General features: G+C 50.3%; 1 protein-coding gene across 6 annotated transcripts in view; it reads left to right on the plus strand.

The window, feature by feature from the left end:
• Positions 1-4,846: 4,846 nt before the first annotated feature.
• Positions 4,847-24,843, plus strand: part of HNF1B (HNF1 homeobox B) — a 53,062-nt gene continuing 33,065 nt past the window's right edge. For 3 of the 6 annotated variants that reach the window (XM_027034346.2, XM_027034347.2, XM_053211674.1), the window contains exons 1-4: positions 4,847-5,234; positions 9,955-10,154; positions 15,045-15,309; positions 16,967-17,202. In XM_027034346.2, the coding sequence (XP_026890147.1) occupies positions 4,891-5,234; positions 9,955-10,154; positions 15,045-15,309; positions 16,967-17,202 (1,045 nt within the window). In that variant the 5' untranslated portion in view covers positions 4,847-4,890. The remainder of the gene's footprint in view (positions 5,235-9,954; positions 10,155-15,044; positions 15,310-16,966; positions 17,203-24,843) is intronic. The other 3 variants (XM_027034349.2, XM_027034350.2, XM_053211675.1) reach the window with 1 other exon arrangement.

Here is a 24,843-nt window from a genome sequence, read left to right on the forward strand (position 1 = left end):
AAGTGCTTTACCCAAGGGTTGAGAAACTGTGGCCCATAGGCCAACTCCGGCCAGCCAGTTGTTTTTATAAATAGTTTCATCAGAACACAGCCACACAGGGGCACCTGGGTGGCTCAGTCTGTTGAGCATCTGACTTAGGCTCAGGTCATGATCTCATGGTTCATAGGTTCAAGCCCCGTGTCAGGCTCTGTGCCGACAGCTCAGAGCCTGGATCCTGCTTCGGATTCTGTGTCTCCCTTTCTCTCTGCCCCTCCCCGCTTGCACTCTGTCTCTCAAAAATAAACATTAAACTACAACTTAATTGCTGACAATTTGGGAAATTGAGCAGTACACATAAAGCAACAAAAATCTTCCTTAGTGACGGCATCCAGAGATGATCTCTTGTTCCTTTGTTCAACAGCTATTTTATTGAGCATGTGCTATGTATCAGGCATCTCTCCAGGCATTGAAGAGGAGGACCTGAGACAGTCCCTGCCCTCATGGAGTCTCCTGTCTATGGTGTACTTTTTCGAGAGCTGCTCAAAAGCCCCGTGGCCGGCATTACACAGAAGTCCAGTCTGAGCTCTTAAGCCACCTGCCCAAAGGCCTGGAAACAGACAGCCTGGTAATATGGAACCATTTAGAAATGTCAAATCATAGAAGATTTATTTTTCAAAGAGCAGAATCAGAGGCTCAGAGAAGGATGCTCACCAAAGCCCTTGGGAAGGTGAAAGAGTCCTCCAGAAAGGAGTATTGTATCCAGAGCTGGAACCTCAGACTCTAACCCTGCAGTGCAGAAAGTTCTCTAGGCTACGGACAGTGCTAATGGTAAGACCCTCCCCTGCTTCGGAGCAGGCTAGAACAGTATTTATGTTTTACTCTAGAGAAGATCTCGTTTTGATGCCTTCTAGGGACTGCCAAATCAATGGGAGAGCCTTGGAGAGTGGAGTGGCAGGAGGTAGAGGACCAGGCTCTCTCTGCTATAAGCAAAGGAGGGTAGCCATGGAAAGTAGGGGGAAGATGGTGTGCCCAAGAGCAGAAAAGGAAAATCACTTATGCTACGAAGTCACAGGAGAGTTGAATCCACTGGAACTACGTTTGCCATCCTGTGAAATTTCCAACATGGTGCTCCAAAGGCCTTCATCCAGTAATGAGCCAATTGAATTTTAAATGACCTTACACCAGGGCCTGCACTTCCTATAGCAAATCTTGTGATTTAACCTGCAGGTGCATTTTTTGAGTAGAAGAACTTAGTATGATCTCTTTAAATACAGTGACTATTAAAAAAAAATAAGCCAGGAATGAACGATATCAAAGAGATCAGCTGCCTCACTTGTTTGCATGTTTTCATGACCTATATCTCTGCTTCTTTCTCAACGTGTGGGAGCCGGTCATCCTCTGGGAACTCACGATTACGAACTCATTTAACCCTCACACAAAAACCCAGTAGGGCATATTATTATCATTTTTCACATAAGGAATCTGAGGGTCAGAGTGATGATGCACTATGCCGAAGTCACACCGCTGGTTAAGCAGATCTGAGACCCAAACTGACGTCTGTTTGATTTCAACATCTATCCTCTATTTCTCTGTCGTGGATCCTTCACTTCTGCTGTTTCAACTTCCCATCTCCCAAAGCAGTAAAAACTGGAGACTTTCCCCTTTTAACCCTGCTCAAAAGTCCTGAGCCCCAATCCCAGCCCCTCATTTACTCCAAGAGCTGCAAGCCACCTCCTTTAAAGTGTCTTATGGGGGCGCCTGGGTGGCTCAGTCGGTTGAGCTTCCAACTTCGGCTCAGGTCACAATCTCACGGACCGTGAGTTCGAGCCCCGCGTCGGGCTCTGGGCTGATGGCTCAGAGCCTGGAGCCTGCTTCCGACTCTGTGTCTCCCTCTCTCTCTGCCCCTCCCCCGTTCATGCTCTGTCTCTGTCTCAAAAGTAAAATAAACGTTAAAAAAAAATTAAAAAAAATAAAGTGTCTTATGGTTTATTTTCCCACCTTTAAAAGGAGGCTACTATATCAGTTCATCACCATTGTATCCCGTGTGAAGCATAAGTACAAAGTATTTCAACTGTACTCGTTTCCCCTATTTGGGGGAAGTTTCACCAAAGGGTTTTAAGAGATAACTCATTGAATTAGCATTTATGACCCACATCCTGAAGAACTGTCTGCTGAGATCATTACACTTTTCCTTTTAAATGTCCATATGAAGAGGTAGGTATTGGATCTGCTCACAGAGCTATAGTTGCTGTTACTTACTGAGCACCCATATTACACCAGGTGTCGTATCCAAGGTAGGAATGAGCAGGAGGATTACAGGAAGTTGCTGGACATGAAGAGTCAGGCTGACTGAAAGGCATACCTGGACACTCATAGGAAGTTTCCCTCTGAAAGTGAAACTTCCCCTACGTTCACATCATTGGCCTCGGGTAGAGGGGAAAGAATGGGTTTGCTACCACCTGAATTTTGAGAGATAAGAAAACTTGAGTCAGACTGGGCACATGATAGTTAGAACTACAAATCAAAGCTTTGTTGTTAAAAGGGAAGTGATTGCTGGTTTTTTAATGGGTTTTCCCAGCCGAACACAGAAACTGATCTTCAATTACACTTGACTGCTTCTATCATGATAGCAAGTGAGACACAGAGAAAAAGAGATTGTTCTCCAGGGACATTTACTCTGAACACTTCATTATCCTGGCTGAGGGGATCTCGGTAGGCAGAGAATGTTCTCCCATTGGGCCGAATTGTGAGGGGCAAGGACCTGCCATATGTCACAACAAACTAAAAGACAATAGGGTGAAATGAAGGACCCTCATTTCCATGAATTTATTAACCCTTTCTCAAGGGAAGAGCCTGAGACAGTGTAAACTTCCCAGAAGGCTCCATAAACTCCATGCACACAATCACCCCCTTCCTTCTGGCTCCCGGCAGGTGTCCCAGGCATCCCCAGCAGACCCCGTGTTTAAGAGGCAGCCTCACTCTTAGCAGTCAAACTTGGATCAGTCGCCCCTGGAGCTTCAGCTCTAGCACACCTAAGAGATTTGATCCAGAATGAAGCAGATGAGAGCCGCTGATCCTTCCTCCCCCTTGCTGAAATTCCACATTTCCCAGAACTAGTCCCAACTTCCTCCTGCCTTTTAAAGGTGGGAATGGTAGGAGATTTTGGTTAGAAGCCCCTTTGCAAATTCCCTGCTGATTCTGAATTTTTGTCCCTAATCTCCCAGTCCCTCCAACCCCGGTGCTGGATCTGCCCGATTCTGAGAACACTAAGCCCCCAAAGGGGTTAGATTTTCCTACTGGGAACTGGCTTCCTTCCCTTTCCAGGCTGAAAAGTGTGAACACCAATTATTAGACCAAGGGGTTCACAGGTGGTCTCATTCAATGTATGCACCACCCCTCCCCCTGCACTGTCCGCTGTAGTATTTCTCGGATGAGGAACTGAGGCTTAGAGAGGGTCAGGGGGTGTCCTCTGCCTATGGGTCTGTGAACGGTGGATCCTAAAAAGCCCCTTGCCCTGTTCTTCTGCAGGTCAGAACCAGCCTGCACGTCCAGGTGCGCCGCAGGCCTCCTTCCTTTCCCCCCTCGGCGCCCTGGGGAGATGCAGGTGAAACTCCCACAAAGCTGAACGGTTCCGGTTTCATTCCTGACCGGACCCAGGTGGAAAAAAAAACTTCATTCCCTCAGCGGCTTGGTGGGCGCCTGCTCCCACCAGTGCTGCGGTGACCTCGCGGCCGCAGAGCGCCATCCTGGGAACTGCTGTGTCCTGGAGCTGCGAATAAACCAGCAGGCAGTGGCCCCGGGGACACCCGGCTCCAACCGTCCGCGCAGCTAGCTGCTGGCCACGCGTTGCTTTCGCGGCTAGGAAGAAGGCCCGGCGATTCTAGTTTTGCCCGGAAAGCGGAGGCGCTTTGATATTCCGGGTTTAAACAGGAGAGCATGGCCCAGGCGGCCAGCTCCCGCGAGGCTTGGGCAGCCTAGGTGCAGCCTGGCTGCTTGCGGGGCTCACCTTTGGCTACTCCCCTGACCATAAATTAGTGGGCGCCTCCTCCCAAGGGTTCTCCGGGCCTCCTTCCCGCTCGCCTACGCTCTCCGGGCCAGCAGTTCTGCAGATCCAAACCTCCACACCCGTGTGGTAAGGGCCTGGGGTCTGCAGAACGGTAGGAGGGGTAGAGCTAAATGGGGTCGCGGAGATCCGCACTCACCCCGCCTGACACCCCCACTTCCCCCGGGTCTCCGCGTCCATTCCCAAGGAGTCAGTTTCTCCTCTCCAGGCTGGATCTCCCTGCCGGCCACCTGCGTCTGTTGGGATGCCTCCGAAGGTCTCTACTCTTTGCATCCTCTTCCATCTCCTTCCAAGAGCACCCTAACTTCTTCCAGCTCTCATCTGAACCCCCAAAGGGCAGTTTCTTCTCTCCAGACTAAAACTGGACCCGCAGCGGGTGGAAAAGCCCCAAAGCCTCCCACACTACGCTGCAAGCTACTTGCTTACCAAGTCCAAAGGTCAGCTAAAGTTTGGCTGATAAACAGAACCAGTGCAAGAAGGTCTTCAGCCCCCCAGCGTGAGTACAATGGACCCTGGCAAGCCCTGCTCCCGGCCCGGGTCTCCAGCTCTCCACGTCTGCTCCTCATGCGCTCCCTCTCTCGCTTTTCCCCCCTCCCCACGACCATTTGCATCTTGCCGAAAGCCGGGCCCTCCCCACTAATTTGCATATCTTATATGGCCTAATGGTGGCGATCATGGCAAGTTAGAAGTTTTCTGACTCCTCTCGGAGGAGACTCCGGGACCCCGGGAGTAACAGGTGTCTGAAGGGTGGGGGGGGCTCCTGGACTTGGGGTTCGCTTGTGAAACTCCCCTCCACCCTCCTCTCTCGCGCCCACCCCCTCACCCCCTTCTTTCTCTGTCCTTGGAAAATGGTGTCCAAGCTCACGTCGCTCCAGCAAGAACTCCTGAGCGCCCTGCTGAGCTCCGGGGTCACCAAGGAGGTGCTGGTCCAGGCCTTAGAGGAGTTGCTGCCATCCCCGAGTTTCGGGGTGAAGCTGGAGACGCTGCCCCTGTCCCCCGGGAGTGGGGCCGACCCGGACACCAAGCCTGTCTTCCATACTCTCACGAACGGCCACGCCAAGGGCCGCCTGTCTGGGGACGAGGGTTCCGAGGACGGGGACGACTATGACACCCCTCCCATCCTCAAGGAGCTGCAGGCGCTCAACACCGAGGAGGCGGCCGAGCAACGGGCGGAGGTGGACCGGATGCTCAGGTAGGCGCGGACCGAGGTGGAGCCCCTAGAGCCCGGGCCTTGTGCCAGAGCTCCGCTGCTTCAGACCCTCTCGCCAAGTCCGTTTCCCACCAAGGAAGTCCCCCGGGGGGCGCTCCGCTTCTCTCCCGACACCTGGACCCCTCCCAGTACCTCAGTCGGAGGGCCCTGAATCCCGAGCTCCCTCTCCCCCTGCCCAGGCCAGCGCCCCGGACCGCGGGGTCCTCCCGGCCTGGGAGAACCGCAGCGGCGGAGCCCTTTGCGGGAGGATTGCGCGCGCTACTGAAGGTGCGGGTGGGTGCAGTGAGACGGTGACCACTTCCCAGGAGCAGAGACTCGGGCCCGCACAAATCCCGGGCCTAGCATTTCTCCCGGGTCAGCCTCCTACCCGGTCCCGGGAAACGCAGGCCGGCCTCGGGCGCAGCGTCCTGCTGTTCTTTGCAGAGGGCCTGGGGGCACCCGGGGCCGGGACTCGGGGGGCCAGTTCTCTGGAGGGCACTCCCATCTGCAGCGCCCATGCAAGGCCCCAGGATTATCCGGAATCCTCAAAGCCGGTTTAGATTTGCAAAAGGAAATGTTTGCGTGTCGCAGGGCCCAGCCTGACCCGCACGGGGCAAAAGAAGCACGTATCTAAGCAAGCGCGGGGGACGGGGGGGGGAGGGGGGGGCAAAAGCGGCTAAGACCACATTCGCCGAGGATTTGGTCGCCTACTGAGAAAGAAGGGCGTTTCCAGATCTCGCCCCCGACATCCCGGCGTCCTGGGGAATTCAGGCAGGCTGGCGGGTCCGGGATCCTTTGCAGGGCCTCTCCGACCGGCCGAGGGCTTTGACAGCTGGTTACTAATTATCCAAGGAGCCCAGCGGTACCCTTAGACCGCACGTCTCTCTCGGCCGCTTGGCTTGAGGACCGAGCCCCTCGCGTGGCCTCGGACATTTGAGCGCCGCGGTTTCAAGGCAGGGGCCAGGACCAAAGTTGCGCTCTGATTCAGGCAGCCTCGATCGCACGGCCGCAGCAGCAGTTTGGAGTGGGATGTGACCTTGCATTTGAATTTGCGATCTGAGGGCCCAGCGGCTTAGTCTCTAGCAAAGACAATGGGGGGATTTCTAGTCCCCCCCCCCAAAGTATTTGGCCATTCGTAGGTTTGGGGTTCCTGCCTCGCAGTTTCCGCGAGCGGCGGCGGTTTCTCCCGCGCCGGGGTTCGGGCGCAGGAAGGCGAGGGGTCGGAAGAGAAGCAGCCAGGGCTCCGGGGCGACCGGGAGGTCTAACCGAGCTCCCGCCGCCTGCCACGGGGAGCCAGCGGGGCCCAGGCCCATCCACCTGGCTGCAAGCGGCCGCTTGTAGCGGGGCTCTGGGAAGATTTGGGCAGCGCGAGGCGACCCAGGGCCCCCTCCGCACCCAGCCCCGCGCTGGGCTGGACGCAGCAGAGATGTAACATAAACGGCAGCACGTGGAGTTAGGGTGTTATTAATTTATTTCTATAAATCATCAACAGAAAGATACACAAAGAGTCGTGATTAGGTTGAAAAGAGAGGCGGGTTATTCATTGGTGAAGTTGTAAAGGCGGCTTAGAGGGGGAAGGAAATCCAAACGCCGACGCGGGTCGGCTAGCCGCTGCCCTCGCGCACGCCGGGCGCTGCGGGGCGCTCCCAGCCAAGCCCCCGGCGCCGGACCTCGACTGCCCCGTCCGCCCCGGGTCGCGCGCACCTGCAGGCCCTGCGCCCTCCGCCCAGCTCCTGGCTCCAGCGAGGCGGGGAGGAAGGCGAGGGGCCGAGCCCCTCACCCCGGTATAGACGCTGGACAGACCCAAGGTTCCCCCCCTTTCCCCGGCGGGCGCCGCCTTCCCTCCCCCCACCTTCGGGAGTGCTCAGACTTTATTAAAGTAATTTTTCAAGAAATTGCTAGCGGTTCCCAGGTCATTGCACGGTCGGCTCCTGAGCACTCCCTTTTTTGCCCACCCTGTTCTAAAGCCGAGAGAACAGAACTAAATTCACTCTTTGGACTGCCTGGACGCTCTTTATAACCTCCTAGAAGGGAAAGGCGACAAGGGAAGGTCCGGGGCTGAGCGTCATCCAGCCCCGGGACCCGGGCTCCAGGCTCCGGGCTCGGAGCCTCCAGCGCCGGCCTCTGCCCTGGGGCGCCTGCAGCGTTTGCAAAGTGGGCTGCTCCCTGAGGAAGCCAGAGCTGAGGCTTCTTAAGGAACGCGGGGCGAGCCGTGCTGGGGTCCAGGGCTTTCCTGCTCGTGGGCAGCAAAGTCACTGTTGGAAAAGGAGCGTGCTGGGCCCACTCAGGGCGCTGGGGTCGGGCGTTTGACACCTGCGCCCCGAGCACGGTGGCGGCTCGTGCTTCTCCGGGTCCGTGTATTTTTGGGGGTCGGAACCCCCCCCCCCATATAAGCTGTACTTCCAATGAACAAACGTAAGCGGCTCTCAGGGCGCTTCCCGGTGAACCCAGGTGAATTCTGTGGTCAGAGCTGGAAAGGTAGAAATAACTGCGCCATCTTACCCCTGACTCCTGTCCTCAGATGCGGGCTTAAAGGTTTGCTGCATTGCAGCGTTTCCCTGGGCTTTTTTTTTTTTTTTAACCTTCCAATTGTTAGGCTAATATTTCTTTCCACAGAACCCTTCGCTCTAAAGAACATTACACTATTTTGCTAGGTTTCTGAGACACACGAAATGAACACAGGTGAAGAAATTTGAACAAAACGGAAATAGTCAAAGAATCTGTTAAAGCGATATTAACTTTGAAAATCCAATCACTCTAACTTTTGAAGCAATTGTATTGGAAATGTTTTTCCACCCTAAAAACCTCTGTGGAAATACTCGTCAGAAGTAAGCTTTAAAATGATCGCGGGTGTTTATACGGGTATGTGCATTCCACGGACCTGTTAACACTACTTTTAGTCAAGGTGAATTTTACATGTGTGAAACTGGAACGTGTTTTCACATTTTTTGTTTTTGTTGTTAGTTTATTATGTTTTGTTACTTGGATGTAGCTTTATAGATACTCGGGAAATGTACTAACTTATATATAATTAATCTTAAAAGTTTGTCTTTCCCAAAAACATCTCCACCAAAGCCTGTGATTTCACGAATTTAATACCAGACTTGTTAAAATAGCCACAATTATTCAAATGCTTACAAAATATGTTTAAATTACTAGGTTTTTAAATTCATCAAGCAAAAACTAATTTTATTTGACCTACGATAGGCACCATTTAGAAATGAATTGGCTATTTCATTTACAACACTATCCGTTTTGTCCTCTGCTTTACACGTTCTTTATTGTTTGGTATGAAACTAATTTTTTCCCTTTGTTTTTTTTTTTTCATGTTCTATGAGGCTACTATGCACATCAGCATACAGTAAAGGGGTGCTGGGTCTGTTTTAAAAGTTAAATATACAGCTGTATTAAACAAACAGTACATGTGACGTATTGCATTAATACTTTTGTTCTATACTTTGCCTCATTTTCTTAATTTCCTGTTTTAAATTATATCTCTCACTTTTAAGTTCATAAGCAATAAAAGATACTAGCGAAGTTGAAAACACTTTAAATAAGTGCAGTTCAAAGGCCCTAATACATTGCTGTAAAGAAACTTATGCATGCCTGTGTTTATGAGAAATGAAAAGCATACACAAGTTCTATCCCAAGCTTGAAATTTATGAAAGCCATTGCCTTCCAGAAACCCTTACCCTATATCAGGGAGGAACTGCAAGAATACAGGGAACCACGGCATTTGGAATGCTTAATATCTGATTCAGAAATTGAAAATATCCCCACTCTGTTTCATCTGAGAGGTGGGGCTCTGGTGACTTTTGTTTTTGTTTTTGTTTTCTTTTTATGTTTGTTTATTCTTGTAAGAGAGAGAGACAAAACAAGAGCAGGGGAGGGGCAGAGACAGAGGCAGACACAGAATTGGAAGCAGGCTCCAGGCTCCGAGCTGTCAGGACAGAGCCTGACGTGGGGCTCGAACTCACGAGCCGTGAGATCATGACCTGAACTGAAGTCAGATGCTTAACTGACTGAGCCACCTAGATGCCCCTGTTTTTTTTTTTTTTTTTTTTTTTTTTTAAGTTGCCTCACCTCACTGGAACAATTCTTCACTCCAGGAGGAACGTCATTGTAGTTCTTAAAACTTTTCTGAAACTCTGAAAACTGTTTAGCATTTGGCCAAGAAGTTCTCCTTGCTTCTTAGGAGATGGGCACACGTTTCACTCCAATCGCATAAGCTAAGACACTGAGACACCCATTCGGAATGGAAATAAGGTAGAAGAGGTCTAGCATCAGAACTGATGCTGGCCCCCATCATTGCAGGATCATCCAGCCCCGCCCTGAGCTAATGGCATCTCCACTTTCCAGAAGTGGAAAATTCTTGCCTTCAGGTCCCTCACTTTCCAGGAAAATGGAGGAAAGCAAAACAAAATGGGAACTTTTCTTTCTGCTTAATGAGAGAGAGCGTTGATGGTGCTGTCCCATCCCTGAAGACAGGAAGTCCTCCTCACCTTTACCCTCCTGATCTCATGTGAAAGGGACGGAGTGTACTGTATGGAAGATTTCATCTCCCTTTTTTCTAGGTTCTGTTTTGGCCTCCCCTCTCTCCCAAGGATGGAGAAATGGGTGAAGATCAAAGTTTTGCAGAGAGTTTAGGTAAAACTCCTAAAAAGAGAATCTTTCTCCCCAGACATCTTCCACCAGAATCCTAACCATCTGCTTATCTGTCTAGTGAGGACCCCTGGAGGGCTGCCAAAATGATCAAGGGCTACATGCAGCAACACAACATCCCCCAGAGGGAAGTGGTCGACGTCACAGGTCTGAACCAGTCACACCTCTCTCAGCATCTCAACAAGGGCACCCCCATGAAGACCCAGAAGCGAGCAGCCCTCTACACCTGGTACGTCCGAAAGCAACGGGAGATCCTCCGACGTAAGTGCTTTAATCCCCCCTCGACCTCAACCTGTGGTGACCTTTGCCCTGATTCTGACCCCCGTGGGATGCCTCAGTTTCCCCTTCATTGAGAAGGCCTACATAGCACTTGGCAAATATAAGGAAGCTGGCAGGTGGATTTGGTTTCCATAGTTATTGTACAATGGATTGGCTTCAATCATTTTCTTTTCCCATGGTCCTTACTACCCAGCCAGCTACCTTGACAAGTGCTTAGTGTATGTAGTGTACCTTGAATTTTCTGGTCCCTGCTTCCAACACCCTTCTCTTTGAAGCCAAGTAAGTCACAGTGGAATATTGTCCCCCAAGTCAGCCAAGCAGCTCCCCCTTGATATATAACCACAGATCCGAATTTCCAAGGAAGACATTTTGTAGCAATCAATAATATTGATCACTGTTCCTGTTCTCTTCCCTCCCCTCTGAAGAGAGCATACAAAATTGAAGATATTTTTATATATAAATGTATTCAGAACTCGACCCTGATATTTGGGAGGGCGGGGGGAGGGTGCGCGTGCATCGTGAAGCAACTCAAGGTGATTACTCACATTTACCAAAATCCATAAAGCTTTGAGACTTGAGCCAGTGACGCTGCCTGATGAAGAAGCTTCTCTGGCTAAATCAGGACACAGCACAAGTGTCTGCATTTGGAATTCTGACCGATCAATACTTGTCATTTCCATCCCCATCCTCAAATCTCCTTTCTGTCCCAACATCCCTTCCTCCTAGTAATACCAAGAGATTTTTATTTTGAAGTGTCAGGAAGTTGCAACAGCATTTGAATGATATTCTATGTTTATTTTAGGACAGCATACTTCCATTATCTTTCAATTATTTCCATCAGCCCCTTTCCTAGTAAAGTTTTGTATGAGTTTCTGCCCTTCCCGTTATACTATCCTCTGGGCCGTGGGCTTCTCTGTCTTTAAGATACCAGTTTCCACTGCCTTCCGGGTTGGAATTTCTCCCTTCTCACTGGATGGCCACTTTTTAAAATTATTCTTGTTTTCTGTCCTACACTGCTCTGAAGTGATTGTTTCAGTATTTATGGTCTCAATGTCTGTGGGCTGGAAAGGCCTTCATGGCAGAAGGAAAGGTTTTAGACCTCCATCTCCTATTGTGGCTGCTTGTCTGAAGCATTAAATGGATAGATTAGAAGAAGCAAAGCGGCATAGGAGAAGAGGCCCACTCTGGGCTGACTCACCATCCATGGTGACTAGGTTTTTAAGAATTTGTGTGTCTGACATGAAGCAACTCTCTGTAATTCCTGAAAAGGCCTAGAACATTCTCAGGAGACACAGTCTCCGAAGGCCAGGGAACCGTTGGGCTCCCTCGCTCCAATCCAAGCCCCATGTGGTGTCTCCAGTTTGAGCTGCCTCTCTGTGTTCAATGGCAGTCCCCCCAGAAAGGAGAGGGAGACAGGAAAGGCCAGCTAGAAGCTTTGAAAAACACACAAGTCCTAGAAAGTTTCACCACATGCTTGAGAAGAAACATTTTACAAAAACATACGACAGGCTCTGCCAGGGATTTTTTGAGTTATTGTTATTACTGTTTTAAAGCCACATGAGACCTAAACCTTAAGAAACATTCCTTCATTCTGTAAATACTGTATGAACATCTATTAGGTGCCAAACACTGTGTGGGGCTGTGAGATACAAAGGCCCTCTTCTCCAGGGACTTACAGCCCAGTGGGGGAGATGATATGTTTGAGTGGATCATGACAGCAGCTTTCTAAGAGCTGTTATAAAGGTGTACACAAGGGGCAGCAGAGGAACTGCTAAATTGCCTAGAGACCTCACAGAGGGCTTCCTAGAGGAGGTGACGCTGGAACTAATTCTTGAAGGATGAATATAAGACATGTAAACATGGGATAAAAATTAGGAAATGAGATGAATAAAAGAGAGACACAAGTGAATGGGGTGTCTGGAAGGAGAAAAAAGTGGGAGAATTTAAAAAGATGATACATGGGTGCCTGGGTGGCTCAGTCAGTTAAGCGTCCAGCTCTTGATTTTTGGCTTAGGTCATGATCTCACGGTCATGAGATCAAGCCTTGAGTCAGGCTCTGTGCTGACCGTGCGGAGCCTGTTTGGAATTCTCTCTCTCCCTCCCTCTCTGTCCCTCCCCCATTCTCAAATAAATAACCTGAAAAAGATTACATAAATTTTCTTGAGAAACTAAAACTAATAAGTGATAATATTCATGGGCCCATCTGCACATAGAGAACCTGCTTGTCCAAGCTGGCTCTGAGTCTGTAAAGAGGCTGTTGAAACCAGCTTCTCCAAGGTAATTTTTATGGGCAGTGAACATTTTCTGTCTCTCCGCTCCCCTCCCCCCACCCCGCATTAATCTAGAAGGAAGTGGAGGAGAGGTGGTAGAGGCCAGAGTTTGCTTCTTCAAAAATTGAGAAGCTAGGGCCCTGAGGTGGGTAGAGCCTGGATGGTTCTGGGCCCCCACAGGTAATGTATCAAGGCTGATCCCGGCACACACATAGTTCTGAACACAGTGCCAGTGGCTGCCCCCTCAGAGGACAGCCCCGCGCTTCTGGGCGGCTGAGTGAGCCTCACACCTGCCACAGACAACAGAGGAGTCCATTGTATTACCTCCACCCAAGTCAGATTGGAAGGTTTTGGGCATGTATTGATTGCGTTTTGTTTTTAGCAAGAGATGATGCATAGGCTGCTGATAAGGAACTTCGTGTCTTTAGGCTGGGTTATGTCCTGGCTGATGCCCCACATTCATGAGAATTTGGGCAGGTCCTGTAAGTAACCAGTCTGAACCTCTGTTTCTTCAGTTACAAAGTGGAGATAATGATACTTCTTGCATGTAGAGGTTGTGAGAACTAGACGAAGGGATATGCTTAGAGGACCTTGCATGGTACCCCTCCAGGGGAGTGGTTTCAATAAATATTCATGGTTATCACATCTCTTCATAGCATGTGAAGAGCCTCATGTTGATCCTGGGTCCTTGGGATTATCCATACTGGCTTTTGGCTCTTATGGTGACTCCACAGGGCCACAGTGAGGAGAGAAGACCCTGAGCGGGGAACTTCTTTCTCTCCCTCTTATTGTCCCTGAGGTAAATGCACTAGTTGGCTGCCATGAAGCCAAATGACATAAGAGGTATGAAAGCACTTTGAGAGATATGGCGTCCATAGGAATTCGGGTCCCCATCACCATCCTGACTAGAGGTAGATGTTCTGAGAGACTGTTGAGTGCCCCTTAGGTGTTCACCCAGTCCCATTCCACAGGCAGGGAAGCTGAGGGCAGGGGGGAATTAGGTGACTTGGCTGGGACCCGCCAGTATCCAACCGAGGCAGTGGCTTCCTGCCAGTAGATTTGGCAGAACTTTCTCTCAGGTATCTAAAGCAAGTGTTGGGAACCAGTGAAAACACCGCTTTAAGTAGCCTGAGAATCATCCAAAGTGGGTGGGGCCCAAATCAAAGGCCCCAGTGACATGTTTGGTCCATCCACCGAGGAGTCTGCTTGTACCTTGGCCAGTCGGCAACCGGTTCAAACAAAGCCCAACACCACCTATCGCTGAGTCCTGAGTCCAGGCTGGTTAGAGGCCCACTGCTTCTGAAGATGGAACCAAATGGAAATGGATCCTTAGATTGGTAGTAAGTTCCCTATTGCCGGAGGGAATAGACTGGAAAACCACATGGTAGGGTGTTGTCAAGGGGATTCAAGCATTAAATAGTAGCCCCGACTTTGAACCTTGGAGAATTTTGGATCGAGTTGCCTCTGAGACCTGCAGGAGGGACTCTAGGAACGAAGAAAGAAAAACATCAAGGTCCAGAACATGGGGACCAGGAGTTAGGAAATGAATCTGTTATGTGTCCTTGCTCAGCAGGGCGGTTGGCCTCTATGCTTATTCATCTGTAAAATGGAACTAATGACCCTGAACCCTGCTTCATGCAGATATGAGGAGGACAACAACAAAGTTCGCCCAAAAGTAAATATCAAACCTCATTTAAACCATATAGGCTAGGGTGTCATCACTGGGTGAGCTGCCACCTTTCATTCATTCATTCAACCAAAAATGTATCGAGGGTCACTATGTACCTTGACCTGGGAATTGGGTGGACAGGGAGCATCATTTCATCTATATTTATCTTTCTCCAGCTCATTTAATGCCATTGCTAGAAAGATCCTGTGTCTGTAGACTTGTGCATTTGCCATCTTTTAAATGTGTAGGCAAGTCTGTGAGACATTTCCCTCTGGGGCTATTTCCCTCATAAATGGACCCCTGGACACACACATACACACCATCACCTTTGAAATGATCTGAAATCAGAGAGCTTCTTCTCTTTCTAATATAAAACTCCAGTTCTATTTATTTCAAAGTACCAGTCGACAGGTTTGGGTCCTGGGTTTTTCTAAGAACATAGCATCATAATGTGGACCCCTAGGATCTATGAGGAGAGAGGAGAGGTGGGGAAAGCTGTTTTTAGTCTCTGAATATTTTGTCTAAGTGCAAATTGTACCTTTGAGCCCTTTCCCTCTAGACCTGAGACTTGGTTGAACTCATCCTCTTGGACACCAAAACACAAGATGTCAGGATTCAGAGGGTTGCTTCATTGTCTGAGAGCCAGTGATCCAATGAAAACACATTACCACTAAAAACAATGGTTGGTCATATTTGAACTCCTTTAAAGAAAGGAAAGGGGTGGCTTTGTGGGGCAGACTGAGGTGGGCAGAGAGGAGCCTATCATGGGCTTCCCCTCCGTACCCCACACCCCACATGTAATAACAGCAGATGGCAAAGCTTCGGGGAGAAGAATAAAGGTGTTTTTGTCTGTCCGTCAGTCTGTCTGTCTGTCTGTCTGTCTGCCAAGTGAAGGCTACAGACCCTATCAAATCTACTCCTCTCTCTTTGCAGAATTCAACCAGACAGTCCAGAGTTCTGGAAATATGACAGACAAAAGCAGTCAGGATCAGCTGCTGTTTCTCTTTCCAGAGTTCAGTCAACAGAGCCAGGGGCCTGGGCAGTCCGATGACGCCTGCTCTGAGCCCCCCAACAAGAAGATGCGTCGCAACCGGTTCAAATGGGGGCCCGCATCCCAGCAAATCTTGTACCAGGCCTACGACCGGCAAAAGAACCCCAGCAAGGAAGAGAGGGAAGCATTAGTGGAGGAGTGCAACAGGTAACACGACCAGAAACTCGCTCGAGCAGGCAGGCAAGCACACGGACCTGAGATCCATCCCCTCAGTCCCAGGATATTGAAATACTGATTATCCAGCTAAGTGTGGCTAAATTGGGGTTTCCCAATGTGTGTTCCACGGAACCCCGATTTCAAGTCAAATAAGACTTGAATAAGTCAAATAAGTCTCAAATAATTTGAGAAACATCAGATGCATACTTCCTCTTGGGGAGTCATGGCATAAAGTAACATATTAAAGATTCCAAGAAGGCTTAGAGTCAAGAGACTTACTTGGCTTTGTTGAATTGGTTGTTAGCTGTGGAATCTTTTTTTTTTTTTTCTGGGGGATATTTACACCATGAGCTATTATTGCAGGGAAGATACTCTGGAGAGTCTAAAATATGCCAGTGAAATGAGAATCATGTGTCTGACCTCCATGCAGACTAGGGAAAAACCATTGGTCTAAAAGGAAACTTGGCAGAAAAGACCTGGTCAGATCTGTCCAATCCACTCTGCCCACACTGAATAGAGTTCTTTTGGTATCTTAACAACTGCATGTAATTTTAAAGAAAACTATTAGAAATCCTTGGGATATTTTATTTATTCATTCATTCATTCCTGCCATCCTCCCTGACTCCAACATTGATTTTTTTTAAGTTTATTTATTTATTTTGAGAGAGAGGGAGAGAGAGAGAGCACTCACATAAGTGGGGGAGGGGCAGAGAGAGAGAGAATCCCAAGCAGGCTCCATGCTGTCAGCATGGAACTCAATATAGGGCTGGAACTCATGAACCATGAGATTCAGACCTGAGCTGAAACCCAGAGTTGGACACTTAACTGATTGAGCTACCCAGGTGTCCCTCCAACATTGACTTTCTTAAAAGTCTGGTCTTTGCTCTGGCCAACACCTGTGGTCTCTCTGTTTCTGGGCTGGGCTGGCTCTAGCAATAACATATGGCTGGGGAGGTCAGGCCAGGAAGGGGGAGGCAAAGCAATCAGCTTGGACATGTCACAGCCTATACTCTGTCCCCCTGCTAATGAGAAGCCCCCTAGCATCCAATGGTGTCTAAAAGTCTCTCTGACACGTGGAATTGGGGTTTCATGGGCAATGATAAAGCTGGAGACCAGCCACCTTGGCATGTTCTCCTTGTACCTCACCCAGCCTGCCTTTTGGGGAGGATTCCTGTGGCACAAATGAGGAATTTGGTTTCCCTGGCACCCTTTGGGGGTATCCAAACCCCAAACGGCCAGAAGTCCCTTTGAAGGGAATCAGAGCTAGTGAAGGACGTCACCTTTTGTAGGTCGGGAAGGGTAGCAACATAAGATGTCAAGAGGCCTGGTCTGGACCTTCTCCCTGAATTACCTGCCTCTCGACTACTCTCTTCTTGTAAGGAGCCACACCAGAGGCCTACGCCCCTCACTGACAGGGCCACAGAGCTTGTGCTGCACCTGTATTTGGCCCTATTCCCACCATGTCATCAGAGAACTACTACACAAGCTGGACTTTTCTCATTACAGGCTTTTCCCCAGGATCTAGCTCTATCCTTGGCCTCTTCGTACTCCTAACTGAGACCACTGGGATTGTGTGTCTGGGGCCAAACACCGGCAAGCCTCCCCCTGGCTGTCCTTGCTCACCATCTCCCCCACTGTCCATCCTCAGGGCAGAATGTTTGCAGCGAGGCGTCTCCCCCTCCAAAGCCCACGGCCTGGGCTCCAACCTGGTCACTGAGGTCCGTGTCTACAACTGGTTTGCAAACCGCAGGAAGGAGGAGGCATTCCGGCAGAAGCTGGCCATGGATGCCTACAGCTCCAACCAGACGCACAACCTGAACCCCCTGCTCTCCCACGGCTCTCCCCACCACCAGCCCAGCACCTCTCCTCCAAATAAGCTGTCAGGTAAGCCCAGCCCAGGCCTCACTGGCTCGGCAGCCCAACCGTCCTGCTTCCCGCCATGGGTCTCATCTGGGTCAAGACTTTTCAGAGGAGGAAATGCTCTGGGATGGTGCTCAGGCTGGCCTCCCGTTGCCAGAATGTTCTTGTGAAAACAGTGTTTGGCTGTGGTCAGGTTTCCTCTGAGTCCTTGCTCAGCCTCCAAGAGCCCCTCTCCCCAGTCTTCTCTGGTCCCCTTTCTTCTCCCTGTGTGGCTGCTGACTCAGCAAGTCAGTGCGGCTGTCAGATTAGACGGAGAGGCTGCCTTATTGGCATGCCAGGTCCACACTGCGGGCAGAGGGGTCACCTCCTCCACCCCTGTCCATATCCTACCCCAGGGCTCTGTCCAGCTCCAGCAGGAGGAGCCCAGGGGCCTCTGAGGAAGGGCCACTCTGTTGACCGTCTCTGCTTGTTCTCTGCCAGAGTTTGGGTGGAAACAGCCACATAAAGTCTTTGCACTGATGAATCGGCCAAAACTCATTGAGTACCTACTGTGTGCCAGGTCCCGGCCTGGATTAGCATGCCTCTGCTGTGGGGTGTGGGTTTATCAGGGTGGAAGCCCTATATGCTGAGTGTTCCATCACACATAGTCTGAAGGCACTTCTCCGCCTGGGGCTTAGTTCTTCCAGGAAAGCTGGCTTCCCAGAATTAGGATGCTTATTGAGGCCGTCATGGTGCCCGTGTAGAAAGAGTATGGCATGGTCTCCCGCCTGCTCTGGGGAAGGGCTTGCAAAAGGAGAACCAAGCACCATTTCCAACTCAGGGTTGGTTCTGAAGTCTGTTGCTTCCTTGCCTGCTGGTTGCTCCACTGCTTGGAGAGCCCTGAGGTCTGGGGCTGGCCTAAGTATTGGGGGGCCCAAGCTTTTGTTCTACTCTGTGCTCCCACCAGGATCTCTGGGAGCCTGAAACTGTCCGGCATAAACCAGGGCCAGGGCTAGGGGCTTCTCTGGATCCAACTCCCATAGAAGGGGAAGCTCAGCCACACGGGGAGTAAGTTTTGGTTACTCTTGAGAGGCAGAGGAGCCCCTGATGGACACTGGTCCGATTGCAGAGTAACCCAGTGCCTTAATGGAAATTCAAAGCAGGGTTCAGAGGGCAGTGGCAAACAGCATGTGGCCGGCACTGAGCAAGACTGGAGCACTTGCCGCCCGCAGTGATCCACGGAGCTGGCTCTGGAGCTATGGGGGGCGTGGTTGGGGCAAGGAGCATTATTGAGGAGACAATGGCTATTGTGTTGGGACCTGTGATCTCCACACCAAAGTCAGGGAGCCTGCAAACCAAACAAAGGCCCAGCAGCTTTCTGACAAGCTGGGGTTGTGGTGAGGTCACCACAGGGTCGTTAGCTTAGGCCTTCTGTATATGGACAGGAGACAGAGAGGGGCTGGAGGGACAGGGGCAGGTCCTGGAAGATGAGCAGGGTGGGTGGAAAATACAGTCCCAGAGCCCTCTGAGTGGAGTCCCAGAAGGCATGGCCCACTTGGAGTGGGTTCTCTGGGGTATCCCTAGATGTTGGCCTTTGAAAAAAATCATGGAATGCTAGAACTGGGCAGAACGTCAAAGAAGGAAACTGAGGCTCAAAAGAAGCAGTGACTTGCCAAAGTTATACAGAGCGATGGTGGCAGATGGGACTGGAACTCAGGCCTGCTGATTCCCACTTGGTACAGCATAGATGCACGTGTGTCCCTGCCCACAGGAGCATATTATCGTCTTGGGAAGACATTGTGCTGGCATGGAGGGCCCAGAACCATCTAGGGACCAAGGCTGTCTTTCAGGGTTTTGTGTGTCTTTCTAGGGAGAGACTCCTATTTATGGAGCATTAATTATGGGACATTGTATATTTTCAGTGGCTGCCCTTCCCCTCTGCCTTAATTTTCACTTGGGGCTCATCAGGATAGTCCTTTCCATGCCCAGAGAGTGGATGCTCTGGACTTAGTTTTGAAGCCCACATCTAGCCAGCCAGATTGATTCCCATAACTGCAGCGTGACCCAGCCTGTAACTTCTCTGAGTCTGACTTTCCTGTCTGTAAAATCAAGAAGTCGGACCTACCTCATCGGGTCCACGTGAGGATTAAATGAGAGAATGTATAAACACCATCTTTCCCAATAAACTGTAATTGCTATCATTATCACTCTTGTTATTACAGCAGTGGGAAGAAGGACCGGCAGCAGAAATCCATTTCCTTCTAAATTTCACACACTGGGGCATTATTCCTAAGAGGCAGTGACATGTGACCTGGCCCTGGGAGTGGAAGCAGAAGCGGCCACTGGGCTGGGGCCTGGGGTGCAGGATGCTGGCATGCGTGTCTGTTTCCCCCTCTCAGGTTGCCAGGGGGGGCACGTGAGGTGTAATGGGGCTGCTGGGGAACGGCCGACAGCAGGCTGGAGCCCAGCACTAAGGGAGGGCTACAGTCCAAAGAGCCTCATGGTGCACTTCCTATCATGGGCCCCACGGCCAAGGTACGCTCTCTAACGAACCCCAGAATGTACGTGGGTGTAGAATACAAAACGAGCTCTGTGGAGGCCGAGGAGAGACCAACACCCAGAGTCAGCAGCGGCACCAAACACCCTCCAAGGCTAAGCTGGGGAGACAAGGCCCCGATCTCCCTCCCCCGCACTCCCTCCCCTCTGAACGCCAGCCTCAGAGCCAGGAGGGCTGGAGGCACTTTAGAGACAAATCTTTCCCTTGAACCTTCTTCCTGGAGAGGAGAGCATCCCTTCCCTAACGAGCCGCCTTCTCTCCCAGCCACTCTGGGTGTGCTGTGGCCCACTTGCCCACGGTGACCACAGTGTGACCCTGGTCCTGGAATGTCCGGCACAATAGGAGTGGCAGGAGGAGCACTTTGCCTCTGTCAGCGGCTGATTGGTTACAAGGTGCCCTACAAACACGCTGTCAGCAGAATCAGCTGTTTTCTGCGTTGCCCCTCCCGGCTTTACAATCACACACCAGCATGCAGCCCAGGGTTGTCATGGCTTTGTCTCCCTTATGCATGCTTAATTGCCAATTAAGTTGGGGCTTTGAACCAGCCTGGCTGCCGCTGATGGGCCTTCATCTTTCCAGTGAGTGTCACAGGGGCACCCTTTGTTTGCTCTTCTTGGGGGCCTGAAGTTACTGTAGCAGGCTGCAGGCGGCCATTTATCTTCAGCCTGGAAGGCCTTTATCTGCACACACACCCCCCTCCCAGCCCTGCTCTCGCCAGCAGGAGCTGTCCCTGGTTATAGGCCCCATGACAGCCCATTCTGAGGCCATTGAGCAGGCCCGGAGTGATGGCCCCTACCTCCATTCTGGAGTGGAATCAAGAGAAAGGCCCCCAAAAGGTCAGAGAGCAGGGCTGTGGCGAGGAAGGGGACTGGTTGGAGACAGGTGCTTGTATTGATTGGCTCGAGGAGGAGGAGGAGGAAGTTGGCGTGGAATGGAAGCTGGGCTAGCCTTGGCCCAAGCCTTGGGGCCAGGCTGCATGATCTGTGGTGGCCTGGCTCACTGTACCCTTTGCTCCAGCCTGCAGCTGTCTGCGACAGCAAGGGGGGAGCGGAAGGTCTTCATCAGCTTTCGTTCAGCCAACACATCACGTCCTCACTCTTCTATCATCTTTTGGGAAGGAGATTGAGGCTCATTCTCCCAGAGGTGAGAGGAAGCCCTTCCAGAAGAATCTTTGGGTACCCTGATGGACAGCCTCTTTAAGTGGAGACCTTTATTTCTGTGGCTGCTTACTCCTGCTTCTCTTGCCCTTTCTCCAAGCCTAGTGGACTTGATGGTCAGATCAGAGCTTGAAACCCAGAGAATCCTGCCTCCCACCTCCCCCTTGTGGCCTCTCGCATGCCCTACCAAGTCACCCACAAGAGTCCAAAGACTGAGTCTTAGACAAATCAAACTCTGGGCCAGGATATCTGTGTGGTTGCTGCTGCTGCTTTCCCTGATGCTGAAATCTGTAGGACCCAAAGAAATCTCAAAAGTGCCCAATGGAAGGGTTATGGCTAATGTGAATAATCATAACAGCTAGTATTGATTAAATATTTCCTGGGTTCCAGCCCCTGCGCTGAGCACCTCCATGCATCATCTTATCTAATTCTCATGACAACCTTGTAGGGTAGAAACTTTCCGTACCCATATCCCCATTTTACAATCAACGAAGGTGAGATGTTTGGAATGTAGATAATTTGCCCAAGTTCATATAGTTAGCAAGCAGTAGAGACAGGTTTTGAACTATTACACACTGACCATCTCTTCTGCTTTATGCAGATGCTAAGAACTTTTCAGGCATGGAAACCAACACACACACAATACCCCCACAGTCCCTTCTTTTCCCACATTCTTATTGCTCCCCTCTGAAAGACAAAAGGCTTTAGGAGAGCATGGCCAAGGATGGGGGTCTCCCAGTCTGGCTAGTTTACTGCTTCCCCTGCACCAACTGTTGCCCCTGACCAAGGTAGATTCTGCACTCTGCAGAAAGAGATGTGAGCCCCCTCTTCCACCACCCCATCCCCATCTGGGCAGGGATTTGAACTGCCCTTGCATTCGGCACTGTCTGGGGCACTAAATGCCTTAACAACTTAATGGGGCTTCTGAGACAGCCCGGTCACCTCAGCTCACCTCTGAAGCTCCGCCCCCTCCCCGGGCAGCAGACAAGGGGCGGGGTGTTTATGAGGGTGGTCGTAAAAATATTCATCTCGGCAGCAAAGGTCCCCATAGTAAATAAGCCCTATTGTCCCAAAGTAGCAGCTTATTTCAGTTCAGAAAAGAAACAAATGCCACCTTGAAACATCTGGTGTTTTAGGAAACCCTTTTGTACTGACTGGGAGTCCAGGGGTGGACCTGGCTCCACGGTTCTCCTTCAGAAGGACTTTATCTGATGGCCATTTTATCTGCTGAATTTGAAGGTCATTTTATCTTGCGGTACCACCCCATCGGCTGCCGCTAGATTGAGGAAGACAATCAGGATATTAATGAGATTAAGAGGCGCAGCCTTCAGAGATTTTGCTGGCAACCTCCTCCTGATAGTGGACAGAGCCTGGTCTGCATACAAAGAAACCTGGCTGCTGGGCTGGTGGGGCTCAGAGCTTGTGCACAAAGGAGCCAGGAGATACTGGAGTGCTATCACTGTAGGCAGCCCCGTGGGCCATGCCTAATCCCCCTGAAGGACCCTTAGAAGATTCAAGGACTCCTTGTTGCCTCGTCAGCACTGAGGAGGAAGGAAGCTGCCAGTAAACACACAGCCCCTGCCTGCAGGTTATAGAAGTGCCCTTGGAATCTGTTTGTTGAAGGTTTGATGGGAACGGACAGGAACTTGGGGGGAATTAAGCACCAGAGGTACAGAGAGCGGCCAAAATCTGTGCAAGGGCCTTTGAAGCTAGCTGCTCGATGGGAAGGCACAAGATCTGGCATTTTGCCTCTACCCACTTTTCGATGAGAAGTACAAGCACAAGTGGGGAAGCTATATATATATATATATATATATATATATATATATATATATATATATATATACACACACACACATACATACACACCCACATATATGAAAATGCATATATATATGAATGAAACATAGCCCCAAAATAAGGTCAAATGAAGCATTCAGTTGTGGTTATCGTCCTAGGAACTCTGGTATAGGGGTTGGCAAACTTTTTCTGTAAATAATTTAGGCTTTTTGGGCTGTATAGTCTGTCTTCACAATTACTTGACTCTGCCTTTGTGGGATAAATGTGGCCATGAACCATATGTAAACAAGCGAATGTGGCTGTCTTCCAACAGAACGTTATGTACGGGACTGAGATTCGAATTTCTTTGGCCTGTTTGGACCACAGTTTGCGGACCCCCACTCTAGGATAATGGTTCCCAATACCTTGCCACACTTTAGAATCAACTAGGGAGCTTCTAAAATCCCAATGCCCAGGGGTGCCTGGGTGGCTCAGTTGGTCAAGCATCCAACTCTTGATTTCAGCTCAGGTCATGATTTCACGGTTTATGAGTTCGAGCCCCTCATTGGGCTCTGTGCTTACAGCACAGAGCCTGCTTGGTATTCTGTCTCCCTCCTTCCGTGCCTCTCCCCTGCTTGCTCTCTATCACTCTCTCAAAATAAAAATAAATGTTAAAAAAAACGTAAAAATCCCAGTGCCCAGGCTGTGCCATAGATGCCTGACCATCACCCGGACGTGTGATACAGATTGAAGATAATCTGGGGAAATGCTTTTCTAAATCCAGTGGACGTAGCAACGAGTCATAGACTATGCAGGCAGACCTGAATTCCAACCTCAACTTGGCCTGTGTGACAATAGGCAAATCTCTGGGATCACTAAGCCCCAGTGTTTCAATTTGTAAAACGGGACACCAACTCATGCAGAGGCTATGAGGATTAAATGAGCTGGTGTATGTAAAGCACCCTGGATGTAGCAAGTGCTCATGAATGGTAGCTATTGCCATTCCTTGCAGGGCCTTGTTTTGGGTTTTTATTCCGCCTCTTTCTCTCTGTTCCTCTTGGAGGTTTCTTTCAACCCTGACTTTTGGAGAATTTGAAGGGTTTCCAACTAGACACTCACCTTGGTGTTTGTGGCAGATTAAGTCTGGCTTCTTGTATAATGCAGTTTCTCATTCTTCCAAGAAGGACTGCTCTGTGACATCCATAACACATGTCCAGTGCCATATCCAGTACTATAGGCATTTAGAGCAAAAAAACAGAGCTGGGAAGCGCCAAGGATTGTGGGGAGGGGCGGAGGCTCATGACCATGTAGCAGGAGGTCAGGTTCATAAGATGACCCTGAATTTCCTGTAGGGCATTTTTCTCCTTTAATTTAAGGAGGCGCGAGCACCCTGCTTGTTAGTAATTAGCCCTGGGATCCTGCCAATTAGAGGGGGTGTGGTACTTTCTTGGTGGAAGCCTGATCAGAGAAGCTTAAAGGCCTTTGTTCTTAGGAGGGAAGCTCCCCCAAATTTCAGGCACAAGAGCAGTAAGAAGGGGAGGGTGGACACAGCTCCTGCAGTGAACGCAGGAAACCTCAGAGGCTCCAGAGGGCTGATTCTCTGGAAGCTGCTTCCCTCAGCCTGTGAGCCTGCATCTGCCTAAGATACGCCTTCCTGTTGCCCTGTGCTCTGGCTTCAGCAGCCCGACAAAAGCACCACTGTGTAAGTTTAGCCACTGAGGAGTCAACCGATGAAGCCCAATCTCTAATGCTTTCAGGAAGTCAAGAACCATCTTTCTCAGAACACACACTCACCTCCCTCCCAAGCTGGAAGAACACCATGCAGATATCTTTAGTGCTTAATGACTCTCCCAGGGGAAGTCTCCATCCCCTGAGGCAAGCTGCCTACCGGCAGGCCCTTGCCTGGACTGCACTCAAGAAGGGTGTATCTGGGTAGCAAGGGGTAGCATCCCCAAAGAGGCTTGGGCTTGATCTATGGTTCTTTCACTCTCCGATGGTTACTTGGGCTCTTTGAACCTCAGTGTGTTCATCTATAAAATAGGGATCAGGGATGTGATGTCTGTCTCCTCAGGGCTGATGTGAGGCTTAAGTATGATAAAGGGCCCAGCAACAAGGTGCCTGACAAGGTATTGTTGGGTTGGCTCAGGAGCCCTTAGGGCCTTGAGAGAGAGGAAGAGCTTTGGGTTTCCTTGG

The sequence above is a fragment of the Acinonyx jubatus genome, chromosome E1 (genome assembly GCF_027475565.1).
Source record: "Acinonyx jubatus isolate Ajub_Pintada_27869175 chromosome E1, VMU_Ajub_asm_v1.0, whole genome shotgun sequence".
Taxonomy (NCBI): domain Eukaryota; kingdom Metazoa; phylum Chordata; class Mammalia; order Carnivora; family Felidae; genus Acinonyx; species Acinonyx jubatus.